The 23,487-nt window shown below is 35.9% G+C and overlaps 5 protein-coding genes and 1 pseudogene across 10 annotated transcripts; 5 read left to right on the forward strand and 1 right to left on the reverse strand.

The window, feature by feature from the left end:
* Nucleotides 1-1,259: 1,259 nt before the first annotated feature.
* Nucleotides 1,260-6,199, forward strand: LOC109124649 (ABC transporter A family member 7-like). The gene is made up of 16 exons (XM_010516781.3): nt 1,260-1,540; nt 1,857-2,220; nt 2,314-2,393; nt 2,475-2,619; nt 2,825-2,944; nt 3,042-3,166; nt 3,258-3,416; nt 3,518-3,680; nt 3,759-3,884; nt 3,984-4,067; nt 4,153-4,499; nt 4,579-4,779; nt 4,893-5,002; nt 5,128-5,212; nt 5,319-5,447; nt 5,573-6,199. The coding sequence occupies exons 1-16, from the start codon at nt 1,460-1,462 to the stop codon at nt 6,065-6,067; spliced, it is 2,814 nt and encodes a 937-aa protein (XP_010515083.1). The 5' UTR covers nt 1,260-1,459; the 3' UTR covers nt 6,068-6,199.
* A 391-nt stretch (nt 6,200-6,590) lies between these two features.
* Nucleotides 6,591-11,031, forward strand: LOC147942622 (ABC transporter A family member 8-like). 3 transcript variants are annotated; one of them, XM_087453050.1, is made up of 18 exons: nt 6,591-6,725; nt 6,806-7,118; nt 7,185-7,249; nt 7,323-7,467; nt 7,563-7,682; nt 7,761-7,885; nt 7,995-8,153; nt 8,234-8,396; nt 8,489-8,614; nt 8,703-8,786; nt 8,871-9,217; nt 9,309-9,509; nt 9,633-9,742; nt 9,831-9,915; nt 10,004-10,132; nt 10,214-10,319; nt 10,411-10,499; nt 10,635-11,031. In XM_087453050.1, the coding sequence occupies exons 1-18, from the start codon at nt 6,654-6,656 to the stop codon at nt 10,911-10,913; spliced, it is 2,718 nt and encodes a 905-aa protein (XP_087309176.1). In that variant the 5' UTR covers nt 6,591-6,653; the 3' UTR covers nt 10,914-11,031. The 3 variants fall into 3 exon arrangements, with proteins under 3 accessions (XP_087309176.1, XP_087309175.1, XP_087309177.1); XM_087453049.1 differs by having other exon boundaries at nt 6,806-7,249; XM_087453051.1 differs by lacking the exons at nt 10,004-10,132; nt 10,214-10,319; nt 10,411-10,499; nt 10,635-11,031 and having other exon boundaries at nt 9,640-9,742; nt 9,831-9,916.
* A 2,239-nt stretch (nt 11,032-13,270) lies between these two features.
* LOC147942623 (uncharacterized) lies at nt 13,271-15,284 on the forward strand. Its single transcript, XM_087453059.1, has 5 exons — nt 13,271-13,651; nt 13,744-13,793; nt 14,050-14,173; nt 14,286-14,384; nt 14,503-15,284. Exons 1-5 carry the CDS (start codon nt 13,459-13,461, stop codon nt 14,559-14,561), a joined length of 525 nt encoding a protein of 174 aa, XP_087309185.1. The 5' UTR covers nt 13,271-13,458; the 3' UTR covers nt 14,562-15,284.
* LOC147942624 (uncharacterized) lies at nt 14,568-15,284 on the forward strand (annotated as a pseudogene). Its single transcript, XR_015559070.1, has one exon. The product of XR_015559070.1 is annotated as an uncharacterized LOC147942624 (transcript).
* Nucleotides 15,246-18,190, reverse strand: LOC104790988 (vacuolar protein sorting-associated protein 29). 3 transcript variants are annotated; one of them, XM_010516787.3, is made up of 4 exons: nt 17,536-18,135; nt 17,006-17,164; nt 16,328-16,465; nt 15,246-15,760 (listed from the first exon to the last, which is right to left on the reverse strand). In XM_010516787.3, exons 2-4 carry the CDS (start codon nt 17,135-17,137, stop codon nt 15,458-15,460), a joined length of 573 nt encoding a protein of 190 aa, XP_010515089.1. In that variant the 5' UTR covers nt 17,138-17,164; nt 17,536-18,135; the 3' UTR covers nt 15,246-15,457. The 3 variants fall into 3 exon arrangements, with proteins under 3 accessions (XP_010515089.1, XP_087309183.1, XP_010515090.1); XM_087453057.1 differs by having other exon boundaries at nt 15,264-15,760; nt 18,072-18,190; XM_010516788.3 differs by having other exon boundaries at nt 15,264-15,760; nt 17,621-17,817.
* Nucleotides 18,191-20,710: 2,520 nt separating this feature from the next.
* Nucleotides 20,711-22,683, forward strand: LOC104790989 (U-box domain-containing protein 39). Its single transcript, XM_010516789.2, has one exon. The coding sequence runs from the start codon at nt 20,881-20,883 to the stop codon at nt 22,486-22,488; it is 1,608 nt and encodes a 535-aa protein (XP_010515091.1). The 5' UTR covers nt 20,711-20,880; the 3' UTR covers nt 22,489-22,683.
* The last annotated feature ends 804 nt before the right edge of the window (nt 22,684-23,487 follow it).

A 23,487-nucleotide genomic window follows, 5' to 3' on the forward strand; every position in this document is an offset into this window, starting at 1 on the left:
GAGGTAAACAACCCCTGGAAGTAAGAAACCGCTGTATGCTGAATATTTGTTTCCTCCGTGGACCAAATACCATTTCCATCATGAAGACCAACAATACGATTCCTACCTCGCTGTTGCTTTGTCTGCGCATGAAAATAACTGGTATTCTGTTCTCCAAGCCTCATCCACCAGCTTCAACTCTTCTGATACCAATACACTTTTTCATCCCGATACACTTCTGTTAATTGCCATGTCAGGCCGTGATGTCTTCGACAAAGCTAGCATGATCCGCCTTAACCACTACCAATCTGGCTTTTAAATCTTCAATTGATTTTCGCCCATATGGGACTTGTGCCTTCCTCCACCGAAAAATTGCCTTTCGACACTTAATAATCTTATCCACTAGATTGCCCGTCGGCAAGCCTTCTTCAGACTCCCAACTCTCAGAAATAGCCCCAAAGAGACCTTCCTTATCCAACCATCACCAATCAAAGCAGAAACCACTCTTGAAACGGTGAGCCTTGTTAGTTAGAGATTATGATTCAATTTTTGAAAATTTAAAACAAAATTTATGAACGTGTATTGACCTTTAATCGATAACTTTAACATTCATGTCACCAGATGACTTAATAACTTTAAAAACCAAATTTCATATAATAAAATATATAATCATTTTCTTTCGGTTCGAATCATGCATTGCTTCATGTCCAAGTATCTGCCACATTGGAAAGGTTTGAATTTTTTTTTATTTCGATAAAGAATAGGTTTGAATCTGAACAAAACTATTCTTTTTAGTTTAGTTTATTAAGATGGTCAAATTCAAAAAATATCGTAGTCAACCTAAATTACCAGATACTTTTACGTGAGACAATATAATAGAATAATTTAATCAATCGCGTTCACACGTAAAAATACGTCTGAGATGACGCCTTTAATCATCTACGATCCCAAAACAAAAACTTTTATTCAAATAAATAAATAAATTGAAACTCAACCTCTTCCACTAGTTGTAGAATCTATTTGGCCGGCCACACTCTCCTCCACATAGCTTCCTGCCAAATTTACATTGAAATATTTTCCTAACCCCCATATTATATAGTCGCTTTCTTGATTTCGTTGAACTTAATTTACCTCTCTGTTGTTTTATTTGACCACTAAGAAATAAAAATCATTACCCTATAACTATAATTTAGAGAAGAAAAAAAAGTAACTAATTAAAACGTACTTAGCAAAGCGTGTGCATAAGGGTAATATCGTAACTTCCAAACCAATCTCACAGTTGGTCTCTTCTCTTCTCTCCGCCTGCTTCTTTTATATGAGAAGAAACCCAAAAGGCGGTGATTTATGATTTGTTCCCTTCTCTCTGTTCAAAACTTTAGGAGGATTCAATTTATAATTTCTCTTAACCCAAAAAAACAAACAACAAAAAAACCTAACAAACAATAAAGAAGAAACAGAGAAATCGAAGAAATTTTCATCAATGAATTCAATGGCGGATCCAGGTCCTGCCAGTTTCTCAACAAGAGCCAATGCCTTACTTAGGAAAAACTTAGTCTATCAGGTATATATATAATTCGTTTTCTTCTCCTCTACGGTATCTAATTACATTTCATAACAGTGTTCGTTTCGTCTACGTACGTTAATGTGAGTAAGAGATAGATTGTGTTCTGTGATTTAATCGATTATTTTTTTTTTCTATATTCGGGAACTTGATGATGATGGATCAGTTTCTACAATATAATTAGTGGCTAAATTTTATTGATTATCCAACATAATTACAGATTTTCCTACAATTTTTTATATAAAGGTGGCATGATATAATGTTATGGTAGTTTTGATTATTTCCGTCTTTTGTGTGAATATTGCGTTGGGTGTAGAAACGGTATCTATGGAGCAATGTTCGGGTCATCATGATCCCTTTCCTCCTCTGCGTATTCCTAGTCTTGATACAGCTCCTTTTCGATACTCAAGTCAACAACTCTGCTGATAACCGATGTGGTTGCGATTTGGTTGACACGAATGGGGATGGTAAACTCGAAAACACTTGCGGTATACAGTATTCTTCTCCGGATCAAGCCTTCTTTTGTTCCATCCCTAGTCCTCCGCAGTGGCCTCAGTTGTTACAAATCCCGCGCCCTGAAAGCCGCGATGTTAGAGATCTTAATGATGATTCTTGTAGACGGACAGGGACTTGTCCTGTGACTATACTCTTTACTGGACACAACCGTTCTCTTGGAGGAAGTATGTTTCCTTTTTTTTTTTTTGCTTTTTCTCCCTTGTTCTTTGTTGTGTTCAGTGGGGAACTTATGTTTTTATGTTTTTTTTTTTGTCTAGCTGTGTCTGGGAATCTGCTCACTAGTTCTATACCGGATAACTCCACTGACCTTTTGCGTACTTTAGCTGATAATGTCTTGGTGAGTTTCCGTTGTTGGAATCTGTTTGTTTCCACTGTGTGAATCTGTTTCTTAGCTTTTGTTTGAGCCCATATGTTTCAGGGTACAACAGCTGAGCCAGATTTCACCAACTATCTTGATTCAGGGATCGCCTCAAATCTTTCCATCTACAGTATCCAACCTCGGTGCATTCTCAATGCTTCTTTACCATTCTCTTTCGGACAACCACCTCTCAATTTTACCAAAGGTATTGAATTATTTTCAATCTCATATATGTTATAAGATGTCAACTAGAGGGATACTCAAATTTTAGTTCTGTTTATATTAGTGTTAGTCTAATGTCATCTGGTTGAGTTCTATGATCTATTCCAATTTTGTTAAACATTATAAATTGTCCTCTGAGGAAAAATTCTTGTATAGTCATTTTAACTTAATGGTTGTGTCAAAACCAGAGTTAAGATGTGTTCAAGGATTAAATCTCTGGAGAAATACCTCCAGAGAGGTCAATGACGAGATTTTCAAGGGCTATCGGAAAGGAAATCCTGAGGGGAAGATAAATGAGATTGCTGCAGGTTGGTCAACTTCTCAGTCAGTCTATAACAATAACAATGCTTTATATGCACATATGAGATTTCTGACTCTTCCTGTCTGATTTTTTTGTTCCCTTAGCATATGATCTCTTGGACACGGATAGGAATAACTTCAATGTGCGCATCTGGTATAATTCAACATACAAGGACGATGCAGGAAGAAGACTTATTAAGTTGGTCAGAGTTCCTCGCTCTGTCAATTTGGTAAGAAAATAACTTATGTACTCTAAAGACATCCTCAATATGTTTTTTGATTTCTTGATTGAACTGAGGCTTACACTTTGCGAAACTACAGGTGTCAAATGCTTACCTTCAATTTCTACTAGGCCCAGGGACAAGGATGTTGTTTGAATATGCCAAAGAAATGCCTAAACCAGAAACAAGTCTTCGTCTGGACATCGCGTCTCTGATTGGTCCCCTGTTCTTCACATGGGTTATTCTTCTTCTGTTCCCTGTAAGTTTGCATTCAATAGACTACTTTACGTTTTATTTCACAAATATTCACTCTGATGTATAGTGATCTATAAATTCATATTCAGAGCCATTTGTTTGCAGGTGATCTTGTCGTCATTAGTGTATGAGAAACAGCAACATCTAAGAATTATAATGAAAATGCATGGGCTAGGAGATGGTCCATATTGGATGATTTCATATGCTTACTTTCTTACCATATCCATGTTATACGTTATATGTCTGATGATATTTGGGTCAGCAATAGGTAACTGAAGTCTTTCTCTCAATATATACAGGTCTTGTTTTTCCAATCTGTGTCTTTATAGTTGTTGGTTCCCTGCAGGACTGAAGTTCTTCCGGCTTAATGACTACAGCATTCAGTTCGTATTCTATTTTCTCTATGTAAATCTGCAAATCGCCCTTGCCTTTCTAGTTTCCTCTCTATTTTCAAAGGTCAAGACAGCAACAGGTACTTAAATAACATTGTGCTTCTTGAATTTGATCAAGAAGTCGTTGGGGTTTAAAACAAGCTAATGAGTTTTTTTTTTCTCATATGTCTTGAACATAGTTGTTGCTTACATATACGTGTTTGGATCTGGACTTTTGGGCTTGTTTCTACTCAACTTCCTTATAGAAGATTCATCATTTCCTAGTAAGTTATTATGATCTTGAAGAACGATACTTATGTGTTTATTCTGACAACTGATCAAGATTGCGATGTAATTATACTTTTCCAGGAGGCTGGATTCTTGTCATGGAGTTATATCCTGGCTTCTCCATATACCGTGGGCTGTATGAGTTCGCACAATTTTCATTCCGGGGAAACTTGAGAGGGGAAGATGGGATGAAGTGGAATGATTTCAGTGATAGTGCAATGGATGATGTTTTTTACATCATTATCGTTGAGTGGTTTCTCGCACTCATTGCAGCATACTATATCGATAAGATTTCTTCATCCGGAAAAGACCCGTTGTTCTTCTTGCAAAACCCTTTCAAGAAATCTCCTTCTTTGCGAAGGCCTAGTTTGCAGAGGCAAGGCTCCAAAGTCGCTGTTGAGATGGAGAAACCAGATGTTACTGAGGAGGTATGTCAAAAGGATTCACAGTATATATATTTCATGTTCTTGATAATTCTGGTTCTGATAAAAGATTTATCCGAATCAGAGAGAAAAAGTCGAGCGGTTGATGCTTGAGTCGAGCACAAGCCATTCGATTGTATGTGACGACCTGAAGAAGGTGTATCCTGGTAGAGATGGGAACCCGCCTAAATTGGCAGTCCGGGGGTTATCTCTTGCAGTGCCTTCAGGAGAATGCTTTGGCATGTTAGGACCCAATGGTGCAGGCAAGACCTCCTTCATCAATATGGTCAGTATCCAAATGGACAAATCTTTTGAGCTGAATGGAGCTTAGATTCTACTTCTAATGGCTGATCGATGATTATAATCTTGTAGCGTTACTAATATGTAATGTATTACCAGATGACCGGGCTCCTGAAACCAACATCTGGGACAGGGCTTGTTCAGGGTTTGGATATATGCAACGATATGGACAGAGTGTACACCAGCATGGGTGTATGCCCGCAGCACGAGTAAGTTTCATTTCATTTTGTTCTTAGCCAAGAAAGCACAAATAAACAGTTTATTACTGTTCCACACTAACATTGTGTAATTGTAATTGTGATTGTGATTGTGTAATCATTCTCTTATTGTGCAGCTTGCTCTGGGAAACACTGACAGGAAGGGAACATCTGCTGTTTTATGGAAGACTTAAGAATCTCAAAGGCTCTGATCTCGACCAAGTAATTTATCAATCTTACTTCCCTTCTATATTACTCCAAAAGTTATCAAAAGATACAATTTTACGGTTGCTCAATCCATCTCTCATCGTTATTGACCTCACATTAGGCTGTGGAAGAGTCTCTTAAGAGTGTCAACCTTTTCCACGGAGGTGTTGCCGACAAACCTGCTGGGAAATACAGTGGAGGTCTGAAAAGGCGCCTGAGCGTAGCCATATCGCTTATTGGGAATCCTAAGGTACACCATTGTCTAAGAATCCCTTGTTACACTTAGTAACCATTGACCTTTATAAGTAGTACACCTAGAGAGTTGATCTCTTTGAAGCTTAAGGATTTCGTTTTCATTTTCTTTTGCCTATGAAGGTGGTTTATATGGATGAGCCAAGCACAGGACTTGATCCAGCCTCGAGAAAGAACCTATGGACTGTCATCAAGCGTGCTAAAGAAAACACTGCGATAATCCTCACAACCCATTCAATGGAAGAAGCAGAATTTCTATGTGACCGATTGGGTATTTTCGTGGACGGAGGCTTGCAATGCATTGGCAACCCTAAAGAACTGAAGGGAAGGTACGGTGGATCTTATGTGTTTACAATGACAACATCTTCAGAACACGAGCAAAAAGTGGAGAAGCTGATTCAAGAAGTCTCCCCAAACGCCAAGAAGATATATCACATCGCAGGGACTCAGAAGTTTGAGCTTCCAAAGGAGGAGGTTCGGATCTCAGAGGTGTTCCAGGCGGTGGAGAAGGCCAAGAGAAACTTCACGGTTTTCGCTTGGGGACTCGCAGATACAACTCTTGAAGATGTCTTCATCAAGGTTGCTAGAACCGGTCAAGCCTTTAATGTGTTCTCTTGATCTTATTAGATTCATACTTGTGTTGTCCATAATATTTGTTTTTGTCAAATTGCTACCACAGATATCATGTATATTACTGGAAAATATTATACAAAGCTCGTGAATTTTCAATGAGATTATACATGAAATGAATACTAGAGCTCCTTTAAGCAGGTGACACAACACAACAACCTTTAAAGCTTAAGCATTGGTTTACTTACTCTGTTTCGAAATTCATAAACGGTTTATAAAAATTGGGATTAATCCGAGATCCTTAAGAAAACCCTAAATTGTGGCAATAAACAACTAAATTGTAGTCATAAAAAAAGCCAAATTTTCGTTTTTATTATATTCATGTTTATATAGGTTTGGTAAAGAGTAAATTTGTTGGGTGAGAAGATGCAAGAATTAAAATTACTTGACCTAGACGCAATGACTAACAAGAAAATACAGTGCCATTGTCCAATACCTATATGCCACTTCAGTAACGTGTTATCTCAAGTCTTGATATTTTTGTTATTAAGCTACTAGATTAGTATGCACATCTAAGAAATAGAGATTCTTGAAAATTTATTCGAGTCCATCAAATCTTCTCACATTCAGTGTAATGGCGGATTCGATTCCTGCATGTTTCTTGACTCAAGCCGACGCTTTACTTAGGAAGAATTTAGTTTTCCAGGTATCAGTATACTTAAACAACTAAAATGGCTAAAACAGAGTAAGAACTTTACAATAAAGTTTCGTTTATCTTTGATGCAGAGACGGAACATATGGAGCAATATACGTCTCATCACGATCCCTTTCTTCCTCTGTCTACTTCTCCTTGTTGTCCAAATGCTCTTCGACACACAATTCAACGACGTTCATGGTCAATGTGGCTGCAAAGAGAAAGCTTGTGACTTAAGGTATTCCACTTCAGAGCAAGCAGCGTTTTGCGCCATTCCTAATCCACCACAATGGACTCCGTTACTTCAAATCCCAGCTCCTCAATACCGAGCCAGGACCCCACAACCGAGTCATTCTTTTCCTGCAACTTTTCTCTTCACCGGAAAGAATCAGTCCCTCGGAAAAGGTATAAACCCTAATGGGATATTAATTTTATTTTCTTATGTGACAATGAAATTGTTTGTTTTGACAGTTCTAATGGGAAATATGCAAAGCAAATCATCTGAATTTGATGGAAATTTAGCCAATTATGTCTTGGTAAGTGCAATGTAGCATCTTGGTTATACAATTTTGTGTTTTCTCGTTCTCTGACTTTATAATAGATATGCAGGGCTCATCATCTTTCCCTGCATACACCAATCATATGGACTCTGCTTTCATCTCAGATCTTCCCATTTATAACATCCAACATGAATGCTCACCAAACTCTTCTTTCTCAACCTTAACTCACCAATCACCTCTTGCTTTCCCTAAAGGTATACCAAAACAACTTCCCATTTACAATATCAAAATCTTAAAATCTTTTCAAGAATGCTCTTATAAAAACAGAGGATTTCTCTCTTATGTTTAGAGGTAAAATGTGTCCAAGGCTTAAATATGTGGGTGGATAGTTCTTCCGATGTGAACAGCGAGCTTTTTAAGGGCTACCGAAAAGGAAATCCAAACAAGAAGATCAATGAGTTTCCTGGAGGTCTATTCTCATCACCTCATCTCACTTCTTTGTAATAATAGCTAGTGTTTTATGTCTTAACTTCTTTGCATTTTATAGCTTTTGATTTTCAGAACACAAATGGCAACAATCTCAATGTTTCTGTTTGGTACAACTCCACATACAAGAACGATACAGTGGTTCGACCTATGGCTCTGATTCGAGTCCCTCGCTTAGTTAATCTGGTGCATTTTGTGCTTAACCCTTTACACAAACATAGATGTTATCATTTAATTACCACACAATCTTAATCTCATATTTGTATTTTTTTTTCTTTTTCTGTAACGTTTTCAGGCATCTAATGCATATCTTGAGTTCCTAAAAGGTTCTGAGACAAAGATACTATTTGATTATGTCAAGGAAATGCCTAAACCAGAGACTAAACTGAGCCTAGATATCGCCTCTCTAATCGGCCCACTCTTCTTCACATGGGTCATTCTGTTATTATTCCCTGTAAGTCTTTACACTATCAGAATGAAAACATTTTAAATCATTCTTCATTCTCGGCTTTGATCGGTTGAATCATATTATAGGTGATCTTAACAACACTGGTCTATGAGAAACAACAGAGGTTAAGAATCATGATGAAAATGCATGGACTTGGTGATGTTCCTTACTGGATAGTTTCATACACTTATTTTCTTCTGGTATCAATTCTCTACATGTTGTGCTTCGCTATATTCGGTTCAGCCATTGGTAAGAAGAATAACTCAAACTCTATCCAATATGTTACCTGTGAAATCTTATAATGTTCCTTGTCAGTTCTTGATGCTTTTAGTCTTCTGCAGGGTTAAACTTCTTTAGGCTTAACGACTTTAGTATCCAACTTGTGTTCTTCCTGATATACATAAATCTTCAAATATCACTCGCCTTTTTAGCCTCTGCAATGTTTTCAGATGTTAAAACGGCTACAGGTTTAGTATTTATCCCGGCTATGATTCAAGATTCGTCAAATTAACCAAGTTCGTTAAGAACTATTACATTTTTCATTTGAAATTTCAGTTATCGCATACATATATGTCTTTGGAACCGGTCTCCTAGGAATCTTTCTTTTCCAATTCTTCTTGGAAGATCCTCTCTTTCCAAGTAAGTTCTTAAACCCGAATCAGACCATTCGCTAGATTTATATATTATGATTCATCATGTGATTTTTTTTTGTTGTTACTCTAGGAGGATGGATAATTGCAATGGAGTTATACCCTGGATTTACTTTATACCGCGGGCTATATGAGTTATCACAGTCTGCATTTGAGGGAGATTACCGCGGAATTGATGGAATGCGATGGAGAGATTTTGAGAATAATGGAATGAAACAAGTTATTTGTATCATGCTCATTGAGTGGTTGTTACTTCTTGTTTCAGCATATTACATTGATCAAAGCACTTACTCTAGGAAACATCCATTCTTCTTCTTCCTACGACAAAACTCTTCAAAGAAGAAACAACATCACTACTTCTCTAACAACCAAACTTCAAAAGTTGTCGTTGAAATGGAAAAACCAGATGTGTGTCAAGAGGTAAATTAAGAGAGATAAGAAGATCAAGTTCAGTTTGAACATTGACAAGGATGAGTAAGATTTTGTATGCATCTTTTTTTTTTGGTGTCAGAGGGAGAAAGTAGAGCAGCATCTACTTGAATCATCGGCAAACTGCGCGGTTTTATGCAATAATCTCAAGAAGGTGTACTCAGGTAAGGATGGCAATCCTCAGAAAGTTGCGGTAAGAGGATTATCTCTGGCTTTACATCAAGGAGAATGCTTTGGCATGCTTGGTCCTAATGGAGCAGGCAAAACTTCTTTCATCAACATGGTCCGTACGTTTGAATATTAATCTTTTATGTCTAATAAACTCCAACTGTTAATGAGTGCAATCTCTCGCATCTTCTAGAGTCTAGACAACCTCTTTGGCATATGTACTAATGTTTCTGTGTAGATGACAGGAATCATCAAACCATCGTCTGGCACAGCATTTGTCCAAGGTCTTGACATACTAACCGATATGGACCGGATATATACAACAATTGGAGTCTGTCCACAACATGAGTAAATATCTCTATATATAATCTCTGTTCCTTTCTTTTACTTTGAGGCTGTCCTGTTTCTTAGTCCATTTCATTTGATTTTTCTGCAGTCTCTTGTGGGAGAAACTGAGTGGAAGGGAACATCTACTGTTTTATGGAAGGCTCAAGAATCTCAAAGGGGTTGTCTTGACACAAGTAACTTTTATGTTTTGACGAGATTGGTTTGTGAATGACTTGTGTATAAAAGTAAAAACTGATTGATCGTTTTCTCGGGTTTAATTAGGCTGTCGAAGAGTCGCTTCGCAGTGTCAACCTTTTCCATGGAGGGGTTGGTGAGAGACAAGTTGGGAAATACAGTGGAGGGATGAAGAGACGGCTCAGCGTTGCCATTTCTCTCATAGGAAACCCCAAAGTAACTTGAAAAACCTCTTTTGGTATCTAAGATCGTCTATGATAAGATTATTTTCTGTAATGTCTTTTGTGGTTTGTCAAGGTTGTTTACATGGATGAGCCAAGCACCGGGCTTGATCCAGCCTCGAGGAAGAGTTTATGGGATGTAGTAAAACTGGCTAAACAAAAAGGGGCGATAATACTCACGAGTGAGTGTTCATATCTCCCTTTGGTTTGCCACATATATAATGTCATCATACAAACATACAAAAAGACTTCAGCTTTGGTTTTATGTTTCAGCACATTCAATGGAAGAAGCTGAAGTTTTATGTGATCGTCTTGGAATTTTCGTTAATGGTAGTTTGCAATGCATAGGCAATCCAAAGGAGGTACTGTATAACGAAAACACATCTTATATATATATATATATACTTAAAAATCGTTATAAACAGAGAATAACTGAATTAACGACCTATTTCAAAACCTGAACTTGAGCCAGTCTTTAACTAAAACCTTAATGACAGTTGAAGGGTCGATATGGAGGATCCTATATACTGACTGTGACAACTTCAGAGGAACACGAGCAAGAAGTGGAGCAATTAGTGGATACTATTTCTAAGAATGCAAAGAAGATATATCGAACGGCGGGGACTCAGAAGTTTGAGCTTCAAAAGCAAGAGGTGAAGATCGCAGAGGTCTTTCAAGCATTGGAGAAGGCAAAGATGATGTTTCCGGTGGTGGCTTGGGGACTCGCAGACACAACTCTTGAAGATGTCTTTGTGAAGGTTGCTCAAACTTCTTAGCTAATTTAACAACGTTTTCAATGTCTTCTATATCTTCTTGACCAATCTCAATCTTAATTTCATCTTATGTTAAACAACTATTACTCCAATTGATAACTCAACAAAATTCCATTATTTACTTACAGTGTTTTGATTTTCTAATTTTTCTTATATTATTTGATTTCTAATTAATTTTGTTATTACAAATATTTTTGTTCTACAAATGTCAAATCTTGTCCACTTTCTGACTCCTAAAACTTTATAAAAGGAAAAGTCATTTTGTCAAGGTTAGAGCTCATCACTGTATTTATTTTGTTATGGTATTAAATTGCATGAAAAATAAGTTTTTTTAGAATGTCACTTGCCCACAACAATTTTTTTAAATGCTCTCTTTCAATATAACCTTATTAAACAAATTAAAATATTGAGATACACTCAAATAAGTGTGTAACCTTCTAAATGTATATACAAAATATAAAATTTTACAAATATCTTATGAGATTTTTTATAACCTGTTTGTTTGTGGATGATTTAATAGAAACCATTTTTTTCATGCATTGGAGAGGGTAAAGATAATGTTTCCGGTGGTGGCTCGGAAACTTGCAGACAACTTTTGAAGATGTCTTTGTAAAGGTTACCCAAACTTCTTAACTAACAATGTTTTCAATGTCCTCTCTTGATCGATCTCAATCTTTTCTACGTCTTATCTCAAGTTCAAAGTCACAAATTATATTTCATATAACTGTCTCTAGCCACTTATATGCTCTTAATACGAAGGAAGCATGCATAATTGTATATACACAACCGGACTAAGAAAATTTGTCAACTAGTTTTATTATGATTTTTTTTTTTTTGACAATGACTAGTTTTATTATGATTGTGATTAAGAGAAAACAACTCTTTTTTAATCAAATTATTAAATTCATCTTGTCGTTTTTTGATATTTTTGACGTGACACTTCTAAGATTCTCAATTAATTTATATTACTCACCTGCGTTTTTGCTGTCTAAATGATTTTGTTATTAAAAACTACAGTAATACGACAAAATTTCATCACTTCAAAGATATGGCAGATAAAAATAGTATATACGTATATATATATATAGTGACTAATCCATTAATCAAAAAATGCATTATAAATTTTAAACAAATTTGTGACTGATGCAATAATTTTATTTTAATATACATGTGAATGTGGAATAGTTTAACAAATTTATTATCACTAGTTCGATTAGGCAACTTTTGAATTGATTTATTATCACTTTCTAAGATTTTCAACTCAAAAGTTGCCTGATAATAAATTTGTTAAACTATTCCACACTCACAATAGTTCTAACAACAATATTTTATACCAAACTATTATTACTAAATTTGTTATTTCTAACAACAATAGTTCTTTTTCGAAAAAAAAAAAAAAAAACAAGAATAGTTATATCTTACGCATCAGCATCATTTATTTATTCCGACCAAAAAAAAAAATTCAGCATCATTTATTTTCGTAAAGAGTTAATACGAACTTCTAAAAAGGGAAACTCAATGATCATGATAGTCTTCATTTTAGACGTAATATATTCCACGAATAATAAACGAGTCTCTTCATCTTATCCCTTTGTTATCGCTTTCTTAACTCTCATTTGTCCCTATTCCTATGCTTCTTGGTCTATTCTTCCTTTATCGATCAAAATAAAATTTACTTTGTCAAATTTTTTTTTTCTTTCTGAATAATAAGGAGACAAACGTTGAGGAAACCTATACGATTGCAGGAGCTAAGTTCAAAAACGTTTGGTATAAAATATACAAAACAAAACCTTCACCAACAATTGAGAGGCATAAGCATAAGAATGTTTTAGTTATGTCTAAAAGATAATTTATAATTAACTAAGTGGTTAAAATTTTCAACGAATGGTTTGGAAATTAAAACTTACTCTGGTTGCCAAAAACTACAAATTCATTTCGGATATACTTTTCAAACCAGAGAGTTCGTACAAATCAAAATTCTAGAAATTTTACCATTTAGGCAAGTGGTCCGTGCCTCCGTGGGAGGCATTTATGAATGGGGGACTTTGTTCGTGACCACGACGAGCACGCACACATACTAAAAACTCAATAAATAAAAAAAGTAAAAACGAAAGAAACATTCAAAAAGAGAGAAAATGTGTATATACTAAAATAGAATAAATCTAATCGTGATAAATAAATAAATAAATAAATAGAAGTATTCAAACAATACAGTGAGACGAGCACGCACACATACATCTTAAAATTATTTTTCTACAAAATAATATAGATTTTTCTACAAAATAATATAGAACAATTAAAAAATACTAAAAATGGTTTAAATGACTAATTTATTTTGTCAACTAAAATATCTTCTGAGCAAATCTAAATTACAAAGAAGATTCTTATAAAAAAAAAATATAATAGTCTCATCTCTCTCATCCACAGTAATATAAATAGGATACACACACATTACAAGAAGAAAAATCCAAAATTATCTCTCTTTCTTTTTCCATTTCTCTCTCTCTCTCTCATCACTCAATAGTAGATCTTGATTGATCTGAAAAAAATGGTGAAGAAGACATCGTCGTCATTACACGTTCTGAGTGTATCTGTTTTGATGGTGTTGTTATGTTGTTGTGTTGATTACAGTCTCTGTGAAAAGGAGATCAAAACCTATAAGCTCACCAGAGGAAACTTTAGTGTTACCTTCACTAACTATGGTGCTGTCATGACCTCTCTTCTCCTCCCTGACAGACATGGTCTCTCTCTCTGTCTCTTTCTTCCTCTCTGCCTCTTCTGATTTTTTTTTATCTGTTTTAAATCTGATATTTCTTATGATGATGATTCACAGGAAAGCAAGATGATGTTGTTCTTGGATTTGATAGTCTTGATAGTTACAAGGTAATTAATTAATTACTTTTTCCTGATCTTTTAGTTGTTATATCACATTTTTGGTCAAAACTTTGGGTTTTAATTTTAGATAGAACCTAGATGTTCGGCTCAAAAAGCATTGTCACGTTATTCGATATCCTCCACTTATATAATTAAAATCCAAAACCAATGACTCATCACAACCCACGTTGATATTAGGCTTTACTGTTAGAAATAACAAATTTAGTAATAATAATTTCCTCGGTTTTGGATATTTTTATTGTAGAATGATACAACTTATTTTGGAGCAATAGTGGGAAGAGTGGCTAATAGAATAGGAGGTGCTCAGTTCAAGTTAAATGGTCAACTGTACAAAACCAGTCCCAACGACGGCTATAACACTCTCCATGGTATTTATTACTTTTTATCTCAATTTGATCTCACTCACTTACTCCTTTGTTGGAAATTTCATTTATGTTTATTTAAAAACGTTATCACTAATCAATTTCTTACAAAAATCAGGTGGTACAAAGGGATTCAGTGATGTGATTTGGTCAGTCCAAAGCTACGTTCCCACTAGCCACATTACTTTCAAATACGACAGCTTCGACGGTGAAGAAGGTAAAAAAAAAAACCAAAAAGTACCATCTAACCCATAAAATTACTCTCTCCAATTTACCAACAAAATATATAACCAATTGAAATGTAATTTTAATTTTTTGGTTATTTTTTTCAAAAGGTTTCCCCGGAAACGTGACGGTGAAAGTGACGTACATGATCGGTAAAAACATACTCTGAGTTAAAATGGAAGCAAAGCCACTAAACAAACCAACACCAATCAACTTAGCCCTCCACACATACTGGAACCTCCGTAGCCACAACTCCGGCGACATCCTCTCCCACAAAATCCAACTCCTCGCCGATAAAATCACTCCCGTCGACGACACACTCATCCCAACCGGCGAAATCACCTCCATAGCCGGAACACCTTACGATTTCCTCGAGCCACGCGAGATCGGGAGCCGGATCCACGAGCTACCCGGCGGTTACGACATCAACTACATCATCGACGGACCTATCGGGAAACATCTGAGGAAAACGGCGGTTGTGACGGAGGATATCACAGGGAGGAAGATGGAGCTGTGGACGAACCAGCCTGGCGTTCAGTTTTACACGAGTAACATGTTGAAACGCGTCGTCGGAAAAGGTAAAGCGGTTTATGGGAAATACGGAGGTTTGTGTTTGGAGACTCAAGGCTTCCCAGATTCCGTCAATCACAAGAATTTCCCGACGCAGATTGTGAACCCCGGCGAGACTTATTTGCATGTTATGCTCTTCAGATTCACCGCTCATTAATCGGGTCGGGTTAGATCGAATCGGGTCGGGTTTTTAGGGCTTTTAATTATCACGATTAATAATAAATTTGGGGATCGATTTTATTATGCTTTTTAATCTCTTGTAGATGAATAATTCGACAAGTTCGTGGTAATGACAATAAAATTATTCGACTTTTGCAGCAAATTATTTCATTTTTTTCAAATTAAATATTAATTTTTTCATAATATTTGTACTATGTGATTCAATTTCCAAATTGTTAAATTAAAAGATTATTTTTCACAAGAAAGTACCAAATTTTTTAGGAGTGAGTTCAGACAAAAACATAAAACGGTTTCAGGTTTTTTTTTTTAAATGGACTAAGGAGCAGAGTTGGAGGTGGGAGGTTTCTTGAACTCGATCTTGTCGACTTTAACCTCTCCATCGATTAGCTCATAGACGTAAACCACAGCTCGGAAGCCGTCGATGTCCATAAGGACAAAGCTTGGGTTAACGTCTTGGTTAATGCTGCTGTAAGCTCCGGTGGCAGATCCCGGGTTGATGACCACTCCTCCTTCGTGTTTGTAGGCTGTGAACTGGTGGGTATGGCCTGTTACAAGTATGTCAACGCCGAGTTGTCTCTGAAGCATGGCGAGTGAGTCTAGATCACCCCATGGGATTACCTGTACATACAGCAAAATAGAGAAGCTCTTTTTCATACCACTGCAAGTAAGTTCATAAAGTTTAATAAACCATTGCTTACTAAGGAACGTGGAAGAACCAGAAAACAAAATTTAATGAGTACATAGAGAATCAAACCCTAAACGAGTCATCTCTTTCATAGTTTTAGTCTAAAACATTGACATGAAAAATCAACGGTGCTTAAACTGACTTTCCCGTTTACTATTCTTAAACACATTCTTTATCATGAATAGGCAAGTGTAGATTAGAGGCATCTAGACAAAAGCAATGTATCATTGTTTATCATATGACAATGTAAAGACTGAGAGAAAAACTATTTGATGTGACAGTCAGAGCCTGATTACATTATCATGCATGTAGCAATAAGCGAGCAAAAACTGAAACTCACTGGGTAAGGACACAAACCAACAAAGCAATGAAGTAAAGGCAAGCAAAATTTAGTTTTTAAATCGAAATTTTGATAAACAGATGGTGTATGATACAACTAGGGAATATTGATATGCTGCAACATGCTCACAATGAAATGTGCAAGAGAAGAAAAACTGAACCTGGTGGCCATGGCACAGTCCCAGCTTGAATTGACCGATAGTCAAGGTTTTATTCTCAGGGTATCGTGCATCTTCATCAAACTCCCCTCGAACTATATGCAAATCAGGACAGATAGTCTTCAAGTAATCATGGATTTCCTAAAACAGTCACAAAATGTTAAGCTTACCACAAACATAAACCAGAAAAGATTTCACAGCATAAGAACAAATCAGGTCTGCAACTTCTCTAAGATGGGTTATCAACTAAACGCCTCACAAACTTCTTTACACATCTTCCAACTAAAAGGGCATCACTGAATTCTCATAAACAACTAATCACTGCTGAGTTAATCCCTTCACAAGTCCATCATTGCTCAAGCAAATCTAAAACTAACACTGATCCAACCAAAACAGTAATGAAATTCCTCTTCCCATTTTCGACGACTCTCACACTACCAGGTATAAATTAAAATCTGCAAAATCCATAAGATGCAGAACAAGCTCCACATCAAACAATTGAGTCTCCTTTTCCATTTTCCGCTAAATCTCAAACTACCAAGTAAGAATGTAGTTCAAAACAACGCACAAACAAGACAAACTTGTAGTATTCAGAACGAAAATAGACTCTTAACCAAAATTTATATAATCAAAACAAAGCATGATAGAGATGTAAAGATTAATAATTTGAGAAAACCCTACTTTGATGCAGAGATTTCCAGTGCAGATGATGTGTTGAATCTTCCCAGGGACAAGCATTGATTTGAACTTAGGAGGTAGATCAGCTGCTCTATGGGGTACATGGAGATCCCCCAATGCCAATACCAGCACCATTCCAAACTTCCACTATAAATTATAAACCTTCAATAAAAACAAAAACCAATCAAAGATCAAAGTTATCACTTGTGACACTAAAGCATAAAGAATCTGGGTAGAGAAGCATATCAAACACCAAAAGTCAATGAGAGATCAAACAATAAAAATTGTGGAATAATTTCCAAATTCCTTCCAATATAATCACTACACCAACGTGTTTCAGTAGACTAAAACTGTTAAATTCTTTCACAAAAATCGAACCTAAATAAGATTTAGTGCCAAAGCAAAGCCAACAAAAAAAAAAAAAAAAAAAATTGGTTTTGACACAATTAAGACAAAACCCAGATGTGGTTTAACACAAATACTTCACCACTAGCTGCGTTGAAGAGACTAAAGGCTTGTTAATTGATTCTTACCACAGAAGAAATACAAAGGTAGATGATTTTTCCCCCCCAAAGGCCCAAAGTTATAAGCGGCAACTAAAGAAGATCGAGCTTTTACCAGATCAGGGGCTCAAATAAAATATCGAATCAGATTCGTGATTGAAGACAATTTTTGTGCTATGTTCGTCAGGGGGATCTCAGCGATCGCCCATGGAAAAGAAGATCCTTTATTTCTTCTTCTCTCTCTCTCTCTCTCATGATCGCTCTTTAGAGTTTCGTTTTTATTTTTTGTTTTTTTCTCAGCAAAAGAAACATAAACTACACGACGCCGTATGATACCCGGTTTCATCACATCCGTAGCCGAATTTGTAGAACCAAACCAAACCCACATTTAAACCGGATATAGAAAGTGTTTAGAACAAATTTTATCATTTCCCAGTAGTAGTAAGTTAAAAGTTTTGTCTAATGATCATGGTGATTGATTCGGATGTAAAATTTGACACCACCATGGAATTATACATGATCATATGAAAATAACAACAATTTTTTAAAAGGAAGAAAAGTTATACCAAGAAAACGAAGTTGAAGGGCGGATGATGTTATTATGAAGTAACCTAGTTGTTTTGTTTTGTGAGAAATTATGAAGTAACTTTAGTTGTTTAATATAGAGATGGAATATTTATAATCCTTTTCTTTCTGGGATTATAGTAATTTATAACATTTTTATAAAAGTAATTCATTAAAAACAGGTAATAATAATATTTGTTCTTTTAGTTTTGTAATTTATTGTATAGTTTTCTTAAAGATAATTTGTTATTATATTTTTAATGATTAGTAATTAATTATATAATTTTCTTATATAAATATATATTTTTAAAATGAATATTAATAAAATCCTTTCAGATTAAATTTATCAGTTTAAAAGAAGAGTAATAATAATACTTTTCCCCTTAGGGGTTAGTAAGTAATTGTATAGTTTCCTTCTTACAATATGTCTTTTTCACAAAAGAAAAATTATATGTTTTTCTTTCAGAATTAGTGATTAGTTGTATAGTTTCCTTAGGGTTATCATACAATTCTTTTTAAGACTGGTAAATAATTTTTGTAAGTGTTTAACTCTACAAGGAATATATTATTACATACAATTATTTTTAGGATTAGTAATTAACTGTCCAATTATCCTTCATTTCTTTAAAAGACATTAAGTTTTCTTTCATAGTATTTAATTTCCAACTGAAAAATAACCTACATGCAGTAGTAAAACAGTTGCATACACTATAGATCACTTTTCTCAAATCGTTCTAACGATAATGTTGGGGAACAAAGAACACAAACAGTGATCTAATATGGGGGATTGACATGGTTACCACAATTTGTCTTGAAAAATCAGTCTTAAAATCGGCTACATAAGCAGAGTCGACAATGCCCTGATAGGCTAAGCCTCTAAAATGAACAGAGAGTGATGAAGTCTCCGTAAAGCAACCTTCCAATCATCTAAGCTTCCTCATCTTTATACATATCAAATGAGATATCCGTATAAACACCAGATCCATTCCACGAATTTGTGTCTCTAAACATAAATTATAGGAACTCTTTTTTGGTACAAACAATGTATATTCTTGAATGTCTAAAGAATCTCAGTACAGAGAATTGTAATTTTATATTTTTGACAGAAATGGATGAATGCAATATGTATATTAATTATTAATCAGTTGACAATTTCTATTATTATTTTCTTTTGCTACAAACTTGTTTTTAATTCTCCACGTGATTTTAAAAAACATTATATAGACCACTTGCCTTGATACATTCTGTCAAAACAGTAATACAAAATTATCAGGAAAGCTTCAAGTTATAGATAATATTTTCCCACTATCGGCAAGAAAAAAAAATACAATTGCCCCCTAGGTCGTCAACATGAAACAAGACGAACAATATATGGCATGAAACATGAAACAGATGAAACATTTAATTTGTGGCATATTTCTTTGGCACGTAATTTCACAGCAACATGCTATATTTTATTATAAGATTCTATTATGTAAGAAGTATTTTTTTTTTTTTTAAAGTATCATTTTCTTACTAAAATAGATTTTTGAGGTTTGAAGTTGTCTAACACCATTTCGGTTTCTGAGATTTGAAGTTCACAATCCGCATAGAATCAATCAAGGTCAATCTCTTATGTTACATATTGTAAGGACCTAATCCAAAATTTGGAACACTAAAAAAAATGGCAATATCTGTCCAAGATATATATCTTCGAAGAGTATATCTTGTTGGCCATGGCAGCTACTTTGTTGGTGAAGTCTCTTGATTTAAACATGTTATTATTAACATATAGATGTGCCTTGTTTATTGCTCAAACTGATATAAGAGAGACAAATTATAATCAATCGTTATATACCGTGGTCCGTGGAAAGGAGGTCGAAGATGGTCTCCACGTCCAAATCTCTATTTAATTTCTTTGCTTTGTGAATCGTGATTGCTTTCTTCTTCGGGTATTGGTTTCGTTCTCTATTCCCTCTTGTGTTTAAATGATTTCTCTCAGAGACGACGACAAACTAAAGCTTATAAATCATTTTATTTTCATTAATAATATAGTCAACACAATGGAACCATGAGAAGAAAAAAAATCTCTAATTCAATACCTTTTCTTATCCAACGGGGTAGAGAACTTGTAAACACGCCTTGAACTGTCGATCACCTCATCATGATGCTGCGCATGAATCAATTCAATTTGTTTATATTCGTCAACGACAATTTACTTATATCTTACAATCATTCTGACTTACTAAAACACAAATTGCACATAATCTATAGAGTTTTATATTTCCTCCCCCTCCGTAATCCTTATTTTTTTTGTCCACTACAAGATTTATTCAATGGTCTACAATTTTATTGTGGAAACTAAAAACTGTGAATGTCATCTAGAAATGTAACGACACAGATGGTCATTATCAGATTTTCAAATTTGTTTAATCAAGCCACAGAAAAAAAAAACTGTTTAGATAAAATAGTTATGACATCAGTTATTGAAATTATTATCGAAAATCATAAAATAACTTTGATTTTGTAGATAATTAGTAGTAGTATTGTATAAAAGAAATCCGAATATCCTATATTATTTTTATACGACAAAAAATCCAATCATTATCACTTTATCGTCATCATTAAATATACTAACTACTGTAAGTTTTATTAGTAAGAGAAAAAAACGAGTAATTATAAGAGAGTCTGGTTAGTAGTATCAACGAGAGAATCTTTTGGACTCGATCAAAAATCTCAAAACGTTGAAGTCAAAAATCTCTTACATAACTTCTCAGATTCGTTTAGTTTCGTTGTTTTTTTTCGCTTCTTCAAGTTGTGTCTCGATCCAAAATGGGCGAGACCGGTAGACACAAATGGTTCTCTTTTCACCACCACCGTTCAGCCTCCGCCACATCTATGCCTCAGCAAAACAACAACCCTGGCGAAACCCCAACGGAGTTCCTCTGTCCCATCACCGGGTTTTTAATGTCGGATCCCGTAGTCGTCGCTTCGGGTCAAACCTTCGAGCGTGTCTCCGTCCAAGTTTGCCGTAACCTCGGGTTTGCTCCGAAGCTTCACGACGGTACTCAACCCGATTTATCAACCGTAATCCCAAACCTCGCCATGAGATCAACGATTCTCAGCTACTGCGATAGAAACAAAATGGACCACCCTCGTCCTCCTGATTACGCTTACGTCGAAGGTGTTGTTCGTACCCGTATGGATACGGTTTCGGGTTCGGGTCCGGGTCATCGGATCTCTAAATCGGAAATTTTACCACCGCTGGCTTCGAATTCGAATTCGGATTATGATTCTGTGATGGGAGCGATTCGATCTCGTTCAAGAAACGCAGTATCTTCAAGCAATTCTCTTCCATTTCACCAAACCCGACCCGTTAATCACTCGACGACCCGGAATCCTACCTCGTTTTCTTCATCGGATTACTCATCGTTTCCTCCGATGTCACCGGAAGAAGAAGAGATCTACAACAAATTAAGCAGTGTAGACACGATCGATCACGAGCAAGGTCTGATTCAGCTAAGGAAGACGACGAGATCAAACGAGAGCACGAGAATCTCGCTCTGTACTGATCGGATCCTCTCGTTACTCCGATCTTTGATAGTTTCACGGTACAACGTCGTGCAGACGAACGCCGCCGCGTCGTTGGTCAACCTCTCGTTGGAGAAACCTAACAAATTGAAAATCGTACGGTCAGGGTTCGTTCCTTTGCTGATCGATGTTTTGAAATCGGGATCGACGGAGGCGCAAGAGCATGTGATCGGTGCTTTGTTTAGTTTAGCTGTTGAGGAAGAGAACAAGATGGTGATTGGAGTTCTCGGTGCGGTTGAGCCGCTTCTTCACGCGCTTCGATCGTCGGAGAGTGAGAGAGCGCGTCAGGATGCTGCGCTCGCGCTTTATCATCTGTCGTTGATTCCGAATAACCGGAATAGGTTGGTTAAAGCCGGTGCGGTGCCGGTTATGTTGTCTATGATCAGAAACGGTGAATCGGCGAGTAGGATACTTTTGTTGCTATGTAACATAGCGGCTTGTCCGGAAGGGAAAGGAGCTATGCTTGACGGGAATGCGGTGGCGATATTGGTCGGGAAACTGCGAGAAAGTGGTGGGGGAGGAGTTGAGGCAGAGGTGGCGGCGGCGCGTGAGAATTGCGTGGGGGCTTTGTTGACGTTGAGTGTTGGGAATATGAGGTTTAGAGGATTGGCGAGTGAGGTGGGATTGGAGGAGGTTTTGACGGAGATTGTGGAAAGCGAGAGCGGAAGCGGGAGGTTGAAGGAGAAGGCGGCGAAGATTCTGCAGACAATGAGAGGCGGAGATAGGGAGTTTGGTGAAGGTGCGGAGGCGCGTGAGTGGAACAAGATGTTGGAAGCGAGTGGGCTAAGCCGGTCTCAGTTTCAACAAGGAGGGCAAAAAGGGGGTTTCGCTTATTCGTCTCAATTTTAGCTCTATATTATTTATTTTATTTTATTTTCTTGTTGGTAAAAAGTAAAAACAATTTCTCAAAGTTTCTTTTTGTTTTTTTTTTCACTCTTTGTAATGTTTTTTTTTCTTTTTCTAGTGACTATAATTTTGGGAGTGAATTTGTATTTTTAGTCTTCTTTGACTTGTCTTTTCTAATGAATCGACAAAAATTTACAATGTTTGTATTAGAGTTACTCGTGTTTCATGGGTGACTTGTGTGAGGTCGTTGACAAACAAAAAGTCCTCTCAAGAAGGGGGGTGGTGTGTATATTGTCAATTATGTGTCCCATCTCAAAACTATGTACATATATATTATTTTTTTGGGAAAAATCTCAAAACTATTTATTTATCTGTAAAAAAAAATGAAGTGTTTATTGATATTAGAAAAAAAATGTAAAATGTAAGATTTGGAACGAAGATTTAGTTGTTGGTCATAGAATTATATGGTCAACGTTACAAGTTAGAATAATCTACAATCGTTCATTTGTTTTCCCTGAAGTCATGTGATCCAGTCACCACCATGCGATTCGTCATGCGAACACGTCATACCGACACAAACCATACATTCCCTATTTATATAATTATATGTTTACGAGAATAGCTGAGCTTGTGATACATTCTATTCTACACCTAAATGCTAAAAGGATAAAATTGAAAAGAAAAGAAAATGTTATAAAAATTGGAAACCATGGTGCATGATGTACAAGTTTCTATCGACCAATCTTGAATGATTAACTTAAACCATTCATGACTTCTTTTTATAAACCTTTCTATTGATGGTGTAACACGTTATTGAGCATCGCTATCATTGTCATTGATATGGAGATGTGTATACCTATTACCTAATGTACTAAGAGAACCAAAGATCACAACTAAACTATCATCACAGGATATATGGATAATTTAAATTTGACTTGCGGTCTTCTTATTTTGAGGAAATCTTTTGGTTCAGAACTCTGTGCTAAGAAATATTATTGTATG

The sequence above is a fragment of the Camelina sativa genome, chromosome 6 (assembly GCF_030686135.1).
Source record: "Camelina sativa cultivar CO46 ecotype springtype chromosome 6, ASM3068613v1".
In the NCBI taxonomy this organism is placed as follows: Eukaryota; Viridiplantae; Streptophyta; class Magnoliopsida; order Brassicales; family Brassicaceae; genus Camelina; species Camelina sativa.

Coding starts and splice junctions, on each gene's coding strand:
- LOC104790988 (XM_010516787.3), bottom strand. CDS start 17,137: ATGGTGCTGGTATTGGCATTGGGGGATCTCCATGTACCCCATAGAGCA. Junction 16,466..17,005: donor CTGGAAATCTCTGCATCAAA/GTAGGGTTTTCT, acceptor TGACTGTTTTAG/GAAATCCATGATTACTTGAA. Junction 15,761..16,327: donor GACTGTGCCATGGCCACCAG/GTTCAGTTTTTC, acceptor CTGTATGTACAG/GTAATCCCATGGGGTGATCT.
- LOC109124649 (XM_010516781.3), top strand. CDS start 1,460: ATGAATTCAATGGCGGATCCAGGTCCTGCCAGTTTCTCAACAAGAGCC. Junction 2,945..3,041: donor GATAAATGAGATTGCTGCAG/GTTGGTCAACTT, acceptor TTGTTCCCTTAG/CATATGATCTCTTGGACACG. Junction 4,068..4,152: donor AGAAGATTCATCATTTCCTA/GTAAGTTATTAT, acceptor ATACTTTTCCAG/GAGGCTGGATTCTTGTCATG.
- LOC147942622 (XM_087453049.1), top strand. CDS start 6,654: ATGGCGGATTCGATTCCTGCATGTTTCTTGACTCAAGCCGACGCTTTA. Junction 6,726..6,805: donor GGAAGAATTTAGTTTTCCAG/GTATCAGTATAC, acceptor TCTTTGATGCAG/AGACGGAACATATGGAGCAA. Junction 8,787..8,870: donor GGAAGATCCTCTCTTTCCAA/GTAAGTTCTTAA, acceptor TTGTTACTCTAG/GAGGATGGATAATTGCAATG.
- LOC104790989 (XM_010516789.2), top strand. CDS start 20,881: ATGGGCGAGACCGGTAGACACAAATGGTTCTCTTTTCACCACCACCGT.
- LOC147942623 (XM_087453059.1), top strand. CDS start 13,459: ATGGTGAAGAAGACATCGTCGTCATTACACGTTCTGAGTGTATCTGTT. Junction 13,794..14,049: donor ATAGTCTTGATAGTTACAAG/GTAATTAATTAA, acceptor TTTTTATTGTAG/AATGATACAACTTATTTTGG. Junction 14,174..14,285: donor CGGCTATAACACTCTCCATG/GTATTTATTACT, acceptor TACAAAAATCAG/GTGGTACAAAGGGATTCAGT.